Consider the following 20,281-nt stretch of genomic DNA (forward strand, 5'->3'; position numbering starts at 1 on the left):
CTTCCTGAGCACTTCCCCTTGTTAACTGTAACCATGTGGGGCAGTGCAAAAGACCGAAGGAACTGTAGTATTTAACACGTAGCACACTGATCCCCAACTATGTAAGCATATGAGGGTACAACTTTATGCTTACTTTTGACAGCAATCCACACAAATCCCCTAAAAGCCCGCTGCGTCATTTTCTTTGGTCGCAGGTCAGAATCCTCTAGAGACTGACTCTAGATTGAGTCTTCGTATTTGTCTTCCTGTACAACTTGTTTTTTAGCTTCCCCATCCTAAAAAACCCCAGAGACAACAGCAAATCCAGAGAGGAAGACTACCTTATGAATCCCTGAAATTATGAAAACCCTTCATTCTGAGCTCACAGTCCACCACGAAAAACAAATAGGAGGTTTTTAGTTCTAGTGCTGAAGGAATAACTTGTTTTCTTGAAAACAATGTATTAATGAATGGTGAAACAGGGGAATCTGTCATATAGGTGGTGGCATGGTAACTGCATGACTGAAGTTAAAAGCTCTTCCTTAGTTGAGCATGATGTTTAAAGAGGAGGCAGAAGGGAAATATAGTTAGGGTTAAAAAGGGAGAATTGGAACTTAAGATTTCTATTAGCTTTGCTACTACTTGCTATCGCGTATTACAAATCAATTTTGGCTGAGGTAGATCACTGTAGAGAAGATGCTTACCTTCTGATGCTAGGAAGTGGTTCAGAAGCTTATTAAAAGTCACGGTAGTTATCACCCCTAGAAAAACAAATCACTGGCACAGGTAGAAAGGGATGTCCTTGTACTTGTTGGTTCTGTAATTTGCTGCTTTTTCCAGTTAATAATGAGAGGCAATGCCAAAGCTTGACTGGTGCCTGAATCATTTGGCCAATGCTCTGCCTTCTAAAGGAGGGCTGGAGTAATCCCAGGCCAAACATCTGTCTCTTATCAGGCACTCTGATGTCCTACAGCTTCTCAATCACAATCCCTCCATTACTAAATCAATAAGACCATCACCTTCCCACCAATGCACTTATAAATTGCCTTGCAAGTTTGATAATTCTGCCATTAGAAGCTGCAAGTGGTAGCCTGGATGACATCCCACTGGCCTAGTAAGTTACTAGCTTAATGGGGGTGTTTTACCTGGCACTTGGAAGACAAATTTAGATGGAAGTACAGTGATAATCAGCGATACTACTCTGGGTATCCTCACTGAAAATCCTGCTGAAGTCCCTGCATTTCTAGATTCAAAACTTCTCTGAAGTGATTGACATGATGGAATGAGTTGGCTTGCCTCTATGTGGTAATAAGTCTGCCTGTTAGGGATTGAGACTACTAACTTGTCTGATCTCTCTTACCCCTTTACTAGCAACCAAAATGCCAACCATTAGCCATCATGTATATGCATACTCACAAGTGTGCGTGAGACGTGCACAGCCACATATGGAAATGTTGGAGAGGAGAGGAGAGGAGAGGACTGTTCTCTGTGTCATTGGAGGAGGAAACTCATGACTCCAAATACATGGGGTCTTTATATAGGCCCAAGCAAGGTAACAGAGCATATTTAGTAACTTACCTAAGGCAGAAGATTTGCAGTACAGGGTTTAAGTTGTAGAGCAAATAAAAAGCCACATTTCCAAATGAAGCTCTCTTCCAGCTTCTTTTATTAAAAAGGAAAGGTAGGTGTTACTGTGACAATCCACCTGAGTAAGAAGGTGAAAAAGCAAATGGTTTAGTCAGTTGGTGGTTGGCTAGAATTAGTAATTTTTCTTACAGATCTTCTCAGACATGTCTAACACAGGTCAGGCTGGAGCCAGCTTGCATTAATTCCGTAGTACCTGTAATTCTTCTAGAATTGTGTGAAACTTCATCAGAAGCTAAATTTTATTTTTCATTTCAGTACATCCACAGGTCTAAACCACCCAAAGAACTTTATAAACATGGGTTTTCATTTTACTTCCATGCATCAGGCAATCATTATGCCCATTTTGCGGATGGATAAAAGCAAGAATCAGGTTAACAGTAAATCAGCAGCGTAAGTCTACAGTAATTCCAGGAGTTGCAGCTACCTCTAGAACATGCAGTACAGTTTACATACAAACCTTCTTTCTTTCTCAGTATCTAATTAATACCAACTATTAGATGGCAATTTCAGAAGAAGGGTACTGTATGTTAAGAAGTTTAATACTGCAATAATTTTAACTTTTTTATTTTGCTATGATACTACTTTAAAAATTTGTTTATGTTGAATGGTAAATATTTTATCTTGGAAAATTACATTGTCAGATGTCATGTTATGATTGTGTTTATTAGATTCAATGCATCTCCATAAAGTGCTTATAAATCACAACTTCAGTAATCTCTATTTCAGGTTGCATAAGCAGATGCCAGTGTTGTGGTTCTGTACATTAACTGGTTATGATCGCAATAAAATCAATTATAAGAAATGCCATTTTGGAAGCCAACACTATAAAGCAATTTTAACATTGGCAGGCTCCCATACCCTCCTGCTTCCACCTACAGTAATTCAAGTATAGTCATTGTCATAAAAGGTCGCAGCTATATTCATAACTAAAAATTTCTCCAATAAATTAGTGCTGAACATAAAGCATACACCAAGCTCACTGACAGATTATTATAAGGCTGTTCTAGCCAGAAGATAGATATCTTAATCTGGGGTATAGCACTTCAGCTGTGAACAAAGGTACGGGAGCAACATCAGATACAACTTCTTTCCCTTGTAGACACAAATAACCCATACATCCTCATTTATCTGGACAATGCTGACTGGAATGACATCTCAGCAACTTTGGAAGCATTTCTGCTCCATATATGAGATAAAAGTATCACCTCTAACAGGAAGAACATGAAAAAAAGTCTGTGTAGTATTATATAAAGCTGTATTACAGCCTTCAAAATAAATTCACTCCAAAGGCCTCCTTAATTTCAGTTTTGCTAGAGTTATAAACATAGTCTTTCCTGCAGGCAAAGCCATGCCTTATATTGAGCCAAGTTCAATTCCTTGACAAACTTTGACAACACTGTAAGGTACAAAAGACTAGAAAGCAGGACAGACCCATATCTAATGTTAACTAACATAAGTTTAGTGAAGTTGGTGGGGCTGTACAGTTTTATTTGGGCTATGCACTGCGCAAAACTAGAAATATCAACAAGTGTTCTTCATATAAAACAGGTATCCTAGATGGGAGAGTTTTCACTAAAATACTAAAGGCACTTCCCTTTTCTGTTTTGTTTTTTTTTTTTTTTTTTTTAACAATCTGAGGCTTTTCTAGACCATTATAAGTCTGTCGTAAAGTTTACAGGAAAATCTTACATCTAGAATTATAATTATTCAGATTCTATAATTACCTTGGGTCAAGGACTAATAAACAAAATGTACTTTGGCCTCCACAAATGTGGTTAGAAGCTTGACCTTCAATTCTACAAGCATCTTAGTAGTCCAGGTCATAAACTGGAAAAGAACAAGAGTTGTTAGAGACCAGGCAAGCATCTTTCAGTGTTCAGCTGAAATTGTGCTTTGGTTGGTTATATTTGCAAGACTGCTACACATTAAGAGTGTCCATTCTCTTGTCTGTGAAGACTCTAGCTCTTGGCTGAACTTTCACATAGTGTTTGAATAAAATCCTCACCTGTTTTTTGGTGGTCCCGTTTAAACATGCATTTTTCACAGCTGTCTTGATGCTTTTTCAATGAGAGTTGGTTTTGTCAATAATTTTTCCCCAAAATTTAGTGGAATTTTATGCATTTTGATAAAGTTCTATATTTAGATTTTGAGTTTAAGTCTCAAGCTGAAAGTGAAGCCCGAAAATGGGGGCGATGAAGCAAGGCCCAATATGATGGGGGGAAATTACCCTGTCAACTGGCACAGATCAGTTTTTCATAGCCTTTCTTAATTGTTTGCTGTTACTGAAAGAGCCAGATGTAGTACACCCCACAGAAAATAAATCCCATGCTTAGAAATGTCAGTCAGGGCTTAGAGTCTATTGATTTTGATGGAAGTTAGAAAGAGCTAGCAACACAGTAACCTGAGAAAAAAACTAGCGGAAGGTAAAAACTCGTTTCTGATTAACATGAATTTTCCTCCTTTTAAAATCAGCAAATGAAGTGATTCATGCCATTTGCAAGGGACTTTTCTTTTCAGCATCAAATAGACCTTCTGTTTCAATTAAAATATTAGTTCATCTAAATCTTATTCACGTTTTTTAGATCTTCCACCACCACCCGACCCGCCCCCTGGTCAGGGTTTAAGGCAGCAAATAGTCCCTGGCCAGCGTGGAGGCTCAGCAGAGAGGAAAGGAAGCTCTCTTGAGAGGCAGCATGCACCGAACGTAGATGAAACAAAGAGCTCCCTGGACCGGCAAGCTAGGACGTCACTAGAGTGGCAGCGGCAAACCCAGGAGTGGATAAGCTCTACAGACCGCCAAGAGGATTTCAGGAAAGCCCAACACAAACAAGCCTTCGGATCAGGTGTGTGTGTGCTGCACCAGCCGAGGCAATGCAGACGGCTTCTTGACACTTCTCAGCTGAGGGTTTCTGTATCTGGCAGGAGTCTAGGATCACCTCATGCCCCTCTGTGCCAGCACTGGTGAGGCTCAGGCTGGACAATAAGAAAAGGCAAAGTGAAATGAGAGCTTGTGATCCAAGTATTTTCCCTCCTGCAACAATGAAACCTCATTAGCACCTAACTCGGTGATTCTTTACACTGTTCTGGCAATTAATAATGTTGTCAAGCACAGCGGTGGAAAAAACAGGAACAGTTTCAGACAGGCAGGGAAGGACAAACACAGTTTTAGAGTATGTTCTCTTACATGTGTTTATTTATACATATAGGGACAGAAGTTCTAGTTCTTTCAACCTGCTTCTAAATTGGCAACCGTTCTTTTTGTATGTCTGCAAGAAGGCTGATCCTTCTGAGCTACTGACATTCCTTCCAGCTGTATTTAAAACACTGTCTTCTCCTTATTCAAGGATAGGACAAAGTAACATTCATCTCGTAGGCCCAGCAAGATGGCAGCACAGGTTTTCACCTATATGCAGGACCTGCTCATTGCTGAGTGCTGACTTTTTATCTCCAAAATGGATTTCAAGTCTGTAAAAATGTATGGAGGAAGGGGTGCTGAGCTGGAGCTGGAGCTCTACAATATTTGCAGATTCCTTCTCTCAACCTGACCTCAAGTAAAACCTGCTGTTTCAGGTCCACTTAGTAGGGTATTTTCTTTAACCCACTAATCACATGTTATCCCAGTGCTGATGAGAGTGATACAAGAGGACAATTAAGAAGATTTAAAAAAAAAAAATTATAGTGTACATGGAGCTTTCTGTATGGCTACACTGTTTCTATAAGTGTGTATGTAGCTCCCGCAGTAACACTAGAGGTACTCATATTATTGATCTTTTTGTTGATTTTATTCTACTTGCAATGCTCCTTGTTTATCTAGCATACTAGTATCAATGACATTCTAAAAAAACCCAGTAGTATGCAGGCAAACCTGTCATGGGGGCAGGGTTTACTGAATAAAGTCCTCCTAGGAAATACTGCTACCCATATTTAAAATGTAATATTTTAAAACAATCCATATTTTAAAATATAACAATAATGGTAGTGTTAAAACCCTCTAATCTTTCAGCTGCATAAACAAGTGAGTGGTTGTTCCTGTTGTGAAATGATGATGCGAAGTCGCAGTTTAAAAATACTGTGTGAAATTCATGCTACTTGGTGAAATGACAATTTTAATTACAATGTACAAATACACAGAAAATAGCCCGAATATACTTTATACATCTAATTTCTTTGTAAATTATTATTAAGGATGCTTCTCTGACCTCGTTTGCAAGAACTCCCCTCCTTTTCCTCTCCTTCATAAGTGTACAAATAGTAGTTGTCAGTTATTCTGTGATACAGAGGGCATACAGTAGTAAAATTGCCATCCTTGCAGGACTTGCAATCTGTCCTTAATAAAAAGAACTTGATCTTGACACTTCCAGTGCCCTACATGAGCAATGAATTTAGGGCTGGAGTGATTACAGGTATCTTGTTCTTGTCAAATTCAGGATGACCAGAGCAATTGCATATTCTTTATGCATGACAAAGGATTCCTCTAGGAAATATTACAGTTTTACCCTGGTAGGAGGCGTCCATGAAGTTTGTGGACAGGGTGGGCCAGAGCTTCCTGTCTGTCTGTCTGTCTTCTCACCCCAGCTTCTTGCACTTCAGTTTTCTTGCTCTGTATTTTTTTCTCTGGTAGATTTAAAAAAGGCTACTCTTGTGTGTGATGCTTGTTTATATTACTAAATTTTGGGGTTTTAATAATATTAATTGTGCTTCTTCCCTTTTCCTTTATTAATGACAAAGATCTCTGGAAATCTGTTCTGTCCCAGTTTTCAATATATTTCCAAAAGGAGTTATTTTTAGCTACCAGCTTATAGAAAATAGCTGTTTTGCTGCTTAGGGGGTCTTCATTCAGACATTACCAAGCTGTGAGTGAAATTTTGAAAGCAAGATCTTTGAATAGAATAAAAATGTCTAATTCTGGGAACCATGTTTCCACTGGTTGCTTTCAATATAAACAAGACCACTGAGTTCCTGCCAATGGCTTCATTGTGGAACTGCAGTTACAGCACATCAAATATGACATTCTCAGCTACCCCACTAAAGAAAGTAGTGCCAGATCAAGTTACAATAGTTTTGATAATATTAAAAGCCTTTTGGTTATCTTATCGGGTATAGAAACATCATTATGCACATATATCCTGATTTCACAGGGACTAGAATTACAGCTTTGAATTAAAGGCTCAGTATTTCAAAGAGAAAGGCATCAGCAAAGCCTCCCCATATTCTTTGCAGGCCTGGGGCATGGGGCACTGTTTTGAGTGTTTAATAAATGTGAGCCCATTCTAAGGACTTCAGACAACTACCTTTCATGTGCTAGAATGTTGTGAAAAACTTAGCCTTTATTTTATGTCACAGTTGCTTATTTTATGGATTGCGTTTATTTCTGAGGGCACAACAGATAATTTAACACACCATATGCTCTATAATGATAATGCACTTTATATTTATTCATGGTCGTTTTTTCTCAATATTTCACTGAACCCGAAGGGGGCCTTATCCTGAGTCCACAAACTAGAAAAACAAATCAATTGACCATATATGTCATCTTCAAACTCTTTTGCAATGCTAGTGACTTTTCTTTCCATCCTTTAAAAATGTATCCAGCTTTCTGCTAAACTGATTTATGCTGCTTGCTTTATTGCTGCCTTAATGCAAGCTGTTCCATATTTCAGCCAGCCTTTGGAAACCAGGTTTGCATCTGATTCTGTTGTTAGGGCTTGATATATAAAGAACAGGTAATGGCTGTTAAATACCATTTTACTATGTCTTTTAAGCATTTCTTTATATTTCAGCAAGGACAGCACACGGTCATAGCACAAAACATTGATAATGCCCTTATGTCCTGCAGCGCAAATATTCTGGTCCCTTGGGCAGGGCCAGAGGGAGATACTTTGGCAGAGAAAGAAGGCAGCTGCCTGCCCTCTTCTGCAACAGATTTACCTTACAAACGGGTTGTGTTCAATAGCAGATCACATGGGGGATTCCCATGTCCTACTCACTTGTGGCAGTAAGCACAAAGAATGTGGTTTCTTCCACAAATTCCTTCTCATTTAGCATTTGCCTAAGTTAATTAAGCCTCTGCTGCAGCCTTTGCATAGGCTTCAAGGTTGTGAATAAAAGCATTTTTATCCCCTCTTTCTTTCCAACCATCCCCACCTACTTTTCCTTCTGTGTTCCTGCCCTCTGTTGAAGAAAGTCTGTTTCTCCTCATCAGATTGTTTAAGAGTGGAGACAATGGGAAAAGCAAAATAAAAAAAATGCCTTTCAGCCCAGATTCACTTTAAAAAATGTAAGACTCAAGCAGGAGATATCCCACTGATTTCAGAAGGGGCAATTCCTGTGTTTGAGGTTAAGCCTATATACTTGTGTTCTTGAATCAAAATATATTTAGCAAGGTCTCTTTCTTCAGGTTCTGAGACTGAAAAGTGGATCATACACAGCAAAGAAATAAAATGGTGCTTCTATTTCAGTGTTAAATCAGTGCTGCTGTTTTGCTTCTTAGGTTAGGATTATTACAACAATATCTCCTGGCAACTTTAATCAGATGTGATGTCTTGCTTTACTTCATGCTGTATGAAGACATACAGTCTTATGCTTTATTGGTATTAATCCTGCACTCGCAAGCAGTTCATTATTACAGGTCTTCACAAAGGAAGAGGCCAAGTGAGCAAAAGTAAGCCTTTTGCTCATAATGGAACATGAAACAAGCTGCAGGAAGATTTACTCACCCCAAATATTACAACTACCAATATTATGTATAATATAATATTTTCCAATGTAATTCACAACCAGTTAAAAAAATCTTCAGTGCACTTTGCATTATTAGAAATTACAGAGCTGCTGGAAGATAATTAAATTAGCTGATATTGTAGTTCTTTACCTAAATTGATTGAGATAATGTTACCATAATTTAAGCTAAAGAAAAGGAAAAAACACATTCATGTAGGCTTGAAGCAAATATCTAATCATAGCTGCATTGTCTTGGAAATTGTATGTGCATCTGTTTTTATTAAAGTATCTATGATTCACGATCTATTACTTCATAATGAATCTAGACTTTTTATAATTAATACAAACTAACTTATGAGTTTACATGAAAACCAGATTAAATTCATGCTGGTTTCTTTGTCTGTGGAATACAATACTGAGTTGAGTATTTTCTTAGGTAAAATTGCCGTGCTATAAGGCAAGACAAAAGACAGATATCTGCGGGGAGGAATGAATATGATGTCCGTATAAGAATAGTTTGATTATTCCTATTTATAGGAATATATTTGGTATTTATTTTGTTTTGGTTTTTTTTGTTTTGCCTTTCTAGAAGAGGCACTCGTACCATATAGTAAACCCAACTTCCCATCTCCTGGCGGCCACAGCTCTTCAGGAACAGCTTCTTCTAAAGGATCGACCGGACCTAGAAAAGGTGAAGTCTTGCGAGGGGGTCACCAACGAAATGCCAGTGACCTTCTCGATGTAGGCTATGTGGGATCAAACAGTCAAGGACAGTTTACTGGTGAATTATGTAAGTTTATCTCTAGCTACAGTCCAAACTCTCCAATAGACAAAAAGAGAGAAATTATAAATCTGTTGTGAAGAGAGGAGGAATTTGAGTGTGATAATCAGATTAGATTTTACTCAGACCTTTTTGCCTTCTGAGATGATTTTCCTGTAACAAATGTAGTTCTTCTGTTCTTTGGTTTGGACCAGTTCAAATCTGTGTAAGCCATGCCAACGTTATCTACATAGTACATCTTTCAGTGTGTAATGCTAGTGAAACACTGGGAAAACTGAAAAGAAATTCCAGTAATTTAGAATTTTCTTGGCAAAGTGTAGGGTGCTTGTCTTGGAAATGCCATTGGCAGTTTTTCTCAGAGGAGTGAATGAAAAGGGTGCTGAATTTGTTGGGCATAGTGGCAAGCTTGTGATGCCTTCTCCTTAACTTCCTGCTGCTTGATGAGCAGTGTTCTGCTCTTTTTGCCCTTAGATGGAGGTCCTCTTTTTTCAGCTGTGTAACCCAGTTTTTCAGTTGCATATTGCAACTCTTTCCTCAACTTACCAGGCCAGGGGAATTATTTTCCAAACTTTTTTCTATTATCACTCAATATCTGTTAAACCTTGTATAAAACCACGTTAACGCTGTGCATGTGATGGTAGTTCTAGATGGTAGTTCTAGATGACAAAAGGTTTTACTCTGTTGTTTGAAGTAGCACCTCAACATAGCTAGCTCAGGCATACTGGTATGTTTACTGGTAAAAGCAATGTAGCTGTTGGCATGTCTGCCTCCTATTTGCTGCAGTCAAACCCTCAGTACCTCCTGACAGTTACCATTACTGCCCAGTAGCTTGTAAGAGAGCTAATGGTGATGATCCACAAACCCTTAAATGAGCTATCTCAGATATGGTGTTGGTAAGTGCTGAATTTTAGCATCCATCACTTTTCAACTTAGAAGCAATTAGCTCTCTTCTCCCATCCTATTGAATATTCATCCTGTGCTGCAGTAATATTGCCATAGGCTTTGTTTTCTGTTTTTTCTCCTTATTACAACCACTTTCTCTCTCTTTGTTTCTCTCTATAGAGTAGTTGAGAAGACACATTGCAAGCTGCTCTGATGGACCATCAGGTCTGAACTCATGGAAGTGATGACACTAAACAGTGCAATGAACATTTTCTTTATTTATGTACTATTAAAAGAACTGTAAATGCAATGTAAAGACACACAGCCACACATATCCCACAGATACTTTACCTGTGTTCTTCTCTTTAATACACCATCCACCTTAAACTATTCCTTGTCAGGAATATATAAAAAAGAAAGAAAAAAAAAAAATCACCCTCCAGGATGAAAAGGATTTCCTTCTGTATATAATTTCTTTTGTTGCATTGCTATGCAAGCTCACCTTCTTTTTAGCTATGTTCATATTCATGTCTGTTTTTATTGGTCTGTTGTACTATATGTGAATTAATAGGCTGTGGTGCCATATATTAACTTTTAATTGTGTAACTTTTATGTTTAAAGTTTGCACTGCAATTTTATTTGGTGATAAGCACAAAACTCTACTCCTCATGACATGAAGAAAAAAAGAGACTGAATGTGTGAAGGTTTACGTACTGTAAGCTACTTTGGATAATGCTGGATGTAAAGGAGTATGTTAGGTGGTTTTCCATTGGGGTGTAGAACTGAGAAAGTGACAGGCAAAACTGATGTCAGTGAAGACATTAGAGACAAATTTAAACCTTTTAAAAGCAAGCAACATAGTTGCTCTTCCTATTTAAGAAGGGGTCAGAAGTTGGAATTGTGAGATTAAAGAGTGAATATGAAAACTAAAGGTAGCATGAGATGGCCTAGACCCTTTCACTAGAATGATGTCCTTAGTATCTGTTTTTAGCCATCCCATGCCACTAAGTAAAGGGGAAGAAAAGCAAACCTTGCTACAAAGAAAAGAACTTAAGGTGTTTCACTAAAGCTGGTTTTATATTGCAGTTTTAAAAGAATTATTCCTATTAATTTCTCCAACCCAAAATATAAGACAGAGATTTCCCAGGAGAAACAAACAATATAAACTCAAGGAATACCTAGTAAGTAGGTAAAGATGCAATCTATTATTAAGACATATTCAGGCTGCTTCCAAAAAATTGAAATGTCAGAATATCGTATTTCATCTTTCCAATACATGTAAAGTACAATAGAGGATAGAGCTGCACCACTGAAATTCATGACATTAATTGTTTTGATGCAGTCTAAACAAACCTTTGTGTTCTGTTACCTGAGGTCTGCAAGAGCTGAAGCTGGATCCACTAGATTAGTAGTAAAATGTTAGTGTTTGGAAGGGAAGCAATGGTCAAATTATTTTCGGCTTGCATTAAGTACATTTCTGGCAATACAATACATCCAAAAAGTTGGATGTAAGCAGAGAAAATCTTTGACCTGTGTTTTAGTGAGTGGCTTCAAACCCTTCTATGGTGAGGAAATAACGCATGTTTATACACTTTTTGAATAAACCAGACTCTGTAAGTGGACATTAATGACAGCATCCTGTCTCTTCATTAGTTTTCATGACTTTGTCCAAATCTTCTGTACCTCTCAAATCGCAATGAGTAAATTGTCAAACTTTTGTTAGAATATGGTATGTGGATAGCCCACTCATTTGATGCTTAATTTAGACATTGCATCCTACAGCTTATTTCTGTTAGTTATCTGACCATGAACACAAGTTTCCATTTGAATAGCCTTTTCATATAACCAGTCTATGTTGTTTTATATATTGCCTTGGAGCTCACCAGTATTAAGAACACTTTTAGTAATGGCAGAATTTTAGAAAAGTAAATTACAATGCTAAATATATGTTGCTTTTCATTCCATTAACTTGTTCCATGATAAGATAAAACACTACAGCCATCACCTATAACTCAGCACTATTGAATATTAAAAAAATGCTAGTTTTCTTCCTTAAGGTCAAGACTGTTATTTAACAGATTACAAACCAAAAAGTTGAGGAAAAAATATATGCATTTATTTATATATGTGACCAATGAATATATGTAATTTTCCTGCTTGTTAAACCACTATAGTTAAAACCATTTCTTAAAAATGTTCAAGCAAGATAAAGAAGGCATCATATTTACATATGTATGTTTTTTATTTTGGTATTATCATATGAAAGAAGACTATTCAGGGTACAATTCAAATTTAATTCTCTGGAAATGTTTAACTCGGTCACTGGTAGATTTTTTTTTTCTTTTTAATTTGAAAGCTTGTGCTGAGCTTTGGTGGAACACCTTACTCACTATATTCTATTCAAAATTCAGTATCATTAGATGTTGATAAAGCCATCCCAATTACTTTCAAATACGTGTTTTATCTCTTCCACTGGAAAGTAAATGTGTGTCAGTATTAAAGCTGTGCAGTACCATGATATTCACTAACTTGTCCATCTGCTTCTGTACATTTTTGTTCATTAATAATTTGCTTACAATATTACATAAGGTGTTGTTGTGTATCGCAAAGTGTCTCCATTATCTTACAGGTGATGTCTCTTCTTTTTTTTCCTCTCTCTTTTCTATACAGTGTACTTCCAATGAACCACAGTACATATTTTTTAAAATGCCATTTAATTTACTATTTTAAAAGAAGTATTCTTCTTTTTTTAAAAAAATTTGAAAACATTTATTGTGAATAACGTGTTTAAAGAAAAGGGATGTTGTGGCAGCACTTAGAATTGTTTTTTTAATTTGTTTTTTCAAAAAACTGTTTATTGGCTACAGTTTGTTCACGAAAAAGTATGACCTCTTAATGTGTTTCATTGGTATTGTTAGTGCAGCAAAGTTTAATTGGCATAAAAAGTTGGTTAATAGTACTGTTGAAGTGTGTATTGTATATTTACTGGGGAAAAAATAAAACATATTCACATTTCAATTCTATGTTAAAAAACCTCGAGTAAGGAGTCAATATGTGAAAACCCAAACTGGGAAAATCAGGCAATAATAACATAGACTGAGCTATAATCATCACTGTCCACTTACAGTAACAAGGAACATTTTATACGCTGATTTTTTAACTAAGCTAATAGCTGTCTTATAAATAGGCCAGCGGTAAACATTGCCTGTCATAGGGATTTCTGTTTAAGGTCCTGTCTATATTGGGAATAGTTGTACCAATGTGATTACACTGGTACAGCTACTCAAGTGATACATCCTCTGTTTGTAGACATACTATCTCAATGTACAGTAAGGACCGCAAGCACACAGCTTACTTGGCTTAAAGCCCATAAAGTAGTGGACGTGTAAAACCTGTGTTCAGTGGGTCTGAACCCTTGGACTTGGGGTTTTGTACTGGTGGAGCTACTGCCAACCCAGTACAGAATATCCCCAGAACGTATAGATAGATGCTAGGTCAATTTTTCTCAACCTTTCCATTAACTATATGCTCAATTTTACATACAGGAGGGCTGAAGGACCAAATCATAAATTGTTACATGTGCTTCAGTGGTGTATTGCTGTATGGGCAGCCATTTCAGTGATGCAAACAACAGACTTTTTTTTTTTTTTTGTTATTTATTATTTCTCAAGTCCCTATCCAAGTCAGTAAACCTTCTGAGTAATTTTTGGTTGTCACCTGAAATACAACAGAAACACCATTCCTTGGGAAAAGTACAAAAGAAAAGGAGCATGGAGTGTATTAAGTGTATTGATTTAACTATACACCAATGCAAAAAGAAGATATGACTGTTTGAAACAATAATATGGTTACTTATGCTTGCCTCAGCCTGAACATTGCCAGCCAGGAGAAAACGTGTGTACTAAGGCTGAGAAAGAGCCCTCACAACTGACAAAGGAAAGGTAATTGGGTTGGGGGAGATTCTGGCAGGAACTTTTTCTTTTTTTAAAAAAATATAGGCAGCTCCTTTGGCTTTCCTACAATTTATGCAGTTTGGGTTTTTTATGATTAATGGCCTTGTGGAAGTTTAGCAGGGGAACTAGAAGGAAAATTTGGCCTTCTTTTATAAAGATTGGGGGGAACTTGTTTGCTGAGGGGAGGATTTTTTAATTTCATTTTTATTTTTTTAACACAAGTTTTGTTCCGTCTATCGGGAACACATTAGCAAAAAATAAATTATATTTTAAAACCAAGTGGGCAATGGACAATTCATTTAGGAGGCACATTCAAACAGCAGGAAAGATGGCAAAGAATAATACTAAAAAAAAGAATACATACATTGCCTCAGAATCAGCCAAGTTCACTACAGTGTCACATGCAATTCTGAACTGTTAATAATACGTATAAGCTTAATTGCTTTTGGTTTCCATGCCAAAATAAATTATCCAAAGTCCATAGGAGGCCTAGATCCTCAGGATACTAAATCTGGTGCTTGAAATGTGTGGTTAATCCAAGACGGTGGGACTGGAGTATGTTCAGGGCGTACGAGCCCCCAGCCCTGGCTGCTTGCACCCCAGCAGTCTCCAGCTGGGAAGTACAGGTGACTTTAGGCTCAGCAGGTTCAGTGGGTGCCTTCACTAGGCACGTTGTCAGGCATCACATATGTAGAGGCAGGGTACTTCACCGAGGATGGAGTTTTTCAAGGCAGGGAAGGTCTCTGATGAGTTAGGCATTGTGGTGGTTCACATTGGGAGCACTTAGTCAGGCAAGTCTCACATTTTGGGACCACCCTCTCCAGTCCTTGTCTCAGTGCTGTCCTGCTATGGTCTGTGTACTCAGTGCTGCTGCTATCCCCTGGGGTGCCTGGCATGGGAGGTGCAAGAGAAGAGGAGGCATGGTGGTGCTGGAGGGCACATAATGCTCGGCATGCATTGAGTGGCTGGATATATTCCTATTAGTTAAGAGGGAACCAGGGAACACAGTAGAGCAGTGGTGCCAGACATCTGCTCTGCTGTTTCTTTCTCGTTCCCTGCTTCTGTTTCAGACTGACCTCTTGCCCTGACAACTGCTCCTCCACCCAAAATAACAGGTATGACTTAGAGACATCTCATGGGACCTAAAAGAGATGTAGGGCCATGCCTATGTGCTGTGAATGTGGTCTGAGGATTTGGGGAGAGCTAGCTCTGAGCTCTAGTCTTGGTGTGAGGACTAGATTGTTCTTTAGCCTGCCTTTATTTAACTATGCAGCTACATGCAAAAAGACCCCAGCAGAAAACAAGTTCCTAGAGCGCACCTCAACATTGCAGCATCTCTTCTGGCATGTGACTACTCATTCAGTCTGTCCTAGACCATCCTGAGTGTGATGCTGGCTTCTCCTGAGGACTGAAATGGCTTACACTGATGTTTAGGCAAGTGAGGTTGTTCCTCTCTCTCTGCAGCAGAATGGGGGGAAAAAAAAAAGCAAAACCCCAAACCTGTCACTTAAACACGAACCTTTTAAAACAATCCTCAAAAATCCTAGAAAACAAAGCCTTTCAGATGTACCTGTTTGGGGATTTTTTTTTTTTTCCTTTTCTTTATATTTAGTCTTAGCTACCATTGAAATGACCTATGTATTTTTTCAGAGCTGCTACACTCTCCCTCCACCCCTCCCATTCTACAGTACTTATCTTTCAGCTGTAAAGAAGTTATGGTAGAGAATAATTACATTTGTGTACTTTCCGTGTTATAACTTTTGACAACAAGGTGAACAGTTGCATTCAGTTCAATTGATCAAAGCCTGATGGGGATGAAATGTTTGTAGCTTTTTTCTAAAAAGGCCTGCTACTATTTGTGCTGATATTTGTTCCCCATTTATGCTAGTCAGTGCATCTTTTGCCTTCAAGGATGCCATTAGTAATTCTCATTTGTGTTCAAAAGCAAGAATCCATTGTGCAGCACTTGGAGAGCTACTCGGATGCAGGTAAAGAATACAACAGCTTGAGCAAGTGCTAATTAGAACCAATTAAACTTAATTGACCTCCTTTGACAGTAAAATGCATAATAGAACTTGCTCTGTCCTTGCAAAATGGAGATCTTGCCTCTAAGCGTGAGTGAAGCATGGTTTCATGTATCAGCCTGTAGTAATTATGCGGGTATAACAACCAAGAAGCGGCTTGCTCTGATTTGTTCTAATAACTGAGCTATACTGTATCAGGGTGATGCAATAAAAGTGAGATTTCTGGTTCAGTCTATTTAAAAACCTAATTTTTACAGAGCAAATGAGCATCCCAGGTTACCAATACTAATCTCTAGGAATGAGTTGGCAGAAAAATACAGAGTTCCTTTTATAGGTAAGTAATGGTGAGAGCATAAAAAAAGGCAGTTATATGCCTGTAAGTTGGAAATGGCTCTGATGTGCAGAAGATGTGTCTATCCGGAGTAGTAAGTGTAAGCTCTGGTGTGCCTGGATTGGTGCCTTGTCCGGTGAATGATCTGCCTACAGTTTAGCATGGCTCCCCGCTGCACCTTGCAATGACATTGCCTTCTGCAGACTTCTGCTCGAAAAGGGGCACTGGCATCCATCCATCTGAGGTTTGGGGTGCCATGGGACTGGGGCACAGAGAAGGTGTGTGCAGCACTACCATGGGGCACCAATGTGGACGTAGTCAGAGGTATCCAAATAAAAGTACAGAGAGAAAGAGCAGGGGAGAGAATGAAGGGTAAGAAATGTAAAATTGTATGAATTCAAAAGCATCAGTGGTGAGTGGTAAATTACACATCTCTATGAAAAGCTGAAAAGCCATTCTCATTAGTAAAATGGAATTGATCCAGTTTCAATGACCATGCTTTGCTGACTTTTTCCTTAGCAGGAACTGAATGCGACTGATTTTGCTGCTAACTTGGCCTTACTATTAACAGCAATAAAGGTGTTAGTCAGGTGGAGACTTTGATGTGACCAATAACATCACTCTCCCTTCAGGGAATGTTCGCATGCTGGCTTGTTAATGAATTTCTTTCCTAATGAGTATCATTAAAAACCCTTTGATTAGCTATTTGTGTGAATGCCCTTCCTTTTTCCTCTAAGCTGCTACTTGCACTAGTGGCAGCAGGATTTTGCCTGAGGCAGAAAGCATGCAGCTGTATTCCTCACCTCATGAATACAAGTCTGAGGCAAACTGCAATAGGAAAGAAAGAAAAAAAAAAAGACCCCACAGGTGAGTTGAAGTTGTTTTCTACACATGTACAACCTGAGCAGGCCACTAGCATTCAGATGAGAATGTCATTAGGGGAAATGAAGAGCAATAGGTAGTGATGGTGAAGCATGTAACAATAATTTACATACACCTCGAGTGCTGACAGGCAAAGAAACAAATAAAGCTATAACCGGAGGAAAGGGAATGCCAGAGAATAAATGGACCGCAACAAGCAAACAAAAAATGCCATGTCATAAAATGCAGCAAAAAGCCTGGAAAACAAAATTAAAAACAAGCCAAGGTATTTCACATCCCAGACCCCTTAATGAGGTATTGATGGCATAGAAATTGCCTAGTCCTATGCAAGACAAAAGGAAGACTGAGAAACACAAAAACAATTAGGAAACAGATTTGGCCAGCTAAGGTTTAATAGAAAGAGATGTGGCATAGCAGAGCACAATTAATCACCAATTGCCTGAAACACTTTCTTCTCCTGAGCTACTGCAGACCTGTCTCCCCCACTCCCAGTCTTAAAATGACAGGCACCTGTTCCAGTTTGTATTCAAAATAAATCTCTCTCTGCCATCCCTTCCCCAATCCCCCAAATCTCCCAGTGAATTACAGATTCTGCTAAACAAACCTTTTGCATTTACTCTGGTGTCATACACTTCACACTAGCTTCAGCCTACCCACCCCCTTCTTCCCTCTCTTCTTTTTTCCCATCAGGCATAAGCTTCATCTACATATTTTCTACCTTGTTGTAAGGCATATAATGAGGCTTTTCTATTTTTGTCCTTCTTTGCCCAGAAAGCTGTCTTAGACGCGTCACACTTAGAGATTTATACTAGTTCACTTTCATGTTTGATCTATGTGGAATATGAAGTTTAAGTTTAAACTAGGTCATTGGGTGCCTTTAGAGCATTTCTAAGTAAGGGAGCCATTGATGAGTCTCGATTTGAGTGTTTCAGCCCTGTAAGCGGAGTCTGAGAAACTCGGGGTGAACGATCACAGTTGCAGAAGAATTACGGCCATGTGTCGCAGCCGGTGTCTACTGTGCCATACGTGATTCTCTGCGTCAATGTGCGTGTATTAATAGCAGCACAGTAATGTACCTTAATACATCTGAAACAGTAAGTAACTCTGAATAGTGACAACCTGCGAGTAAATCTTGGGTCTGGTGAAATCTGTGGTAAAATTTTAGCTTTTTCTTTAATCAAAATGAAGTATTAGTTTCCAGGGTAATTTCTGTGGTGTAATAGCAGATTTTTGCCTGTCAAAGGACTGTCTTTCTATTCTGTGTAGCTTACAGCCCTAGGACATTCAAACATATTCTGAATTTTTGCACATGAACGTTTATGTACGTAAAAACCTGTTGCCACACACAGGGCTTTGAATTCCCTTCTGTCATAGTCCGTATGTGCTTTTGGATCTTTCGGAAGTTACCCAAATACCGAGTGTTTTCACAAGCACTTACTGCTAACTAAGAATATTCAAAGAACAACCCTTTCCATATTTTCATATACTGTCTCATGGAGGCCATTGAAAGAGAACAGGTACCAATTTCAGCTTTTGGTTGCTGGTATGTTACACTTCTGTTTTCACTGAGGGATTTAGGGGGCAGGATTTTCATAGAAACTGATGTCAATTAGTTAATTGGAAACTAATGGTAAAGGTACTAGACCTGTGAGATCCTCTGAGTACCCTTGTACTTTAGGTGAGGCTAAAACCTTTCCTTACTTGTGCAGCAGCTACTTTTTCTTTAATTAATTCGATCATAGAATTACAGCATTTTGTAATATTCCTGGTAGAGCTGTCTGGGTGAAGAAACTTCGCTTTGAAACTGAGTTGGTCTGATCAGAAACTCCTGCTTGGACCAATATATGGACTTCTGTGGGACAAGTGAACTTGTGCAACTGTGCTCCTACTGCCTTTCTAGCAGTAGCAGCACTGTTGCAAAAAAAAAAAAGAAGCTAGTAAAAACCAGGTAAACTCAGCATCCTTTAGTGAGTACTTGAGCTTTCCTTTACTTTGGTGTCTGTTCAGCATAAGCCGGGAAATGTTTGGTACAGGGATGTCTTTGTGCCTGCTGACACCCCGGCACCTCTCGCCTCACCGGTTACACTCAGAGCTGGGGCAGCCACGGGAATGGAGGGCAAGGAAGAGAAAAGGAAAGGGAGGGGAGAATAAGAAGACATGCAGTATTTCAACGACAGTTTTCAGGACAAAAAAGAATTCTTCTATTTTTTTCCAGCCAGTTCTGTAGCACATTGTGGATTAGGTACACAGAGATACTAGTTTTGCTCACTGCTCATTTTTTACTTCAGATTTGGATAAATGTAAATAACTGTCTCAGAAAAGGAAATTTCAGAAATTAACCATTGTTAACTGCCAGAACAATGTGGGGCTGTCCTCAGTGCAGGCCTCTGACCATCAATATTAGGATGTGTCAGTAAATTGATTATCATTCATACGCTGTTCCTAGTGCTGACAATAATAACGACAGAATACTCTTAATTGGTCCCAGGGAACAAAAATGAGACACAAAATTCTCCCCCTTTTTTTTACGGTGAACAGTTGTTTGTTTTTTTCCCAAGCACCCAATATTATCATGGTAGTCTTAAGGGTGTTCGGAAGCATCTTATGCTCTTCACTTTCTTAAATCCATTTATTAAATTGAACGCTGTTGAGCATGAGGCTGACATTTGGTGATTCTTACGCAGTTTCTAATAGCTGCAGGGTGCTCATTTTTGGAAGCAGTTTTATGATTCTACAAAATGTCTCCTCTGCTTTTGCTGGCACACATCATACCATATAACTGAAGCAGAGCTGACAGGACAGCATGTCTCTATTTAGCAGACCATTGTTTGTCATCGAACTGATATTCTTGGAGTTTTTTCAACTATAGCATTGTTGCCAATGGTTAAAATTTCAAAGCTTCATAAATGACTGTGCACAGGAAGATTAATCCAGCTGGCAAACTTTCTACTTTTAAGATATTTGTAAAAGTCATCAACAGGGGAGCCAATAATTTTCACTCTCTGATGAAGTCTTCATTATGGAGCATCTGAAACCTTGTTATAATGTGGATGACTTTGACATTTTATCCGCAGTTATGTGCTTG

At 38.5% G+C, this 20,281-nt stretch overlaps 1 protein-coding gene across 1 annotated transcript in view; it reads left to right on the forward strand.

The window, feature by feature from the left end:
* The window catches only part of ROBO2 (roundabout guidance receptor 2), a 468,174-nt gene extending 458,970 nt beyond the window's left edge, over positions 1-9,204 (forward strand). Inside the window, exons 30-31 of the mRNA XM_059820733.1 lie at positions 4,209-4,469; positions 8,933-9,204. Coding sequence (XP_059676716.1) covers positions 4,209-4,469; positions 8,933-9,204 — 533 coding nt within the window. The remainder of the gene's footprint in view (positions 1-4,208; positions 4,470-8,932) is intronic.
* The last annotated feature ends 11,077 nt before the right edge of the window (positions 9,205-20,281 follow it).

The sequence above is a fragment of the Gavia stellata genome, chromosome 1 (genome assembly GCF_030936135.1).
Source record: "Gavia stellata isolate bGavSte3 chromosome 1, bGavSte3.hap2, whole genome shotgun sequence".
NCBI classification, from domain to species: Eukaryota; Metazoa; Chordata; class Aves; order Gaviiformes; family Gaviidae; genus Gavia; species Gavia stellata.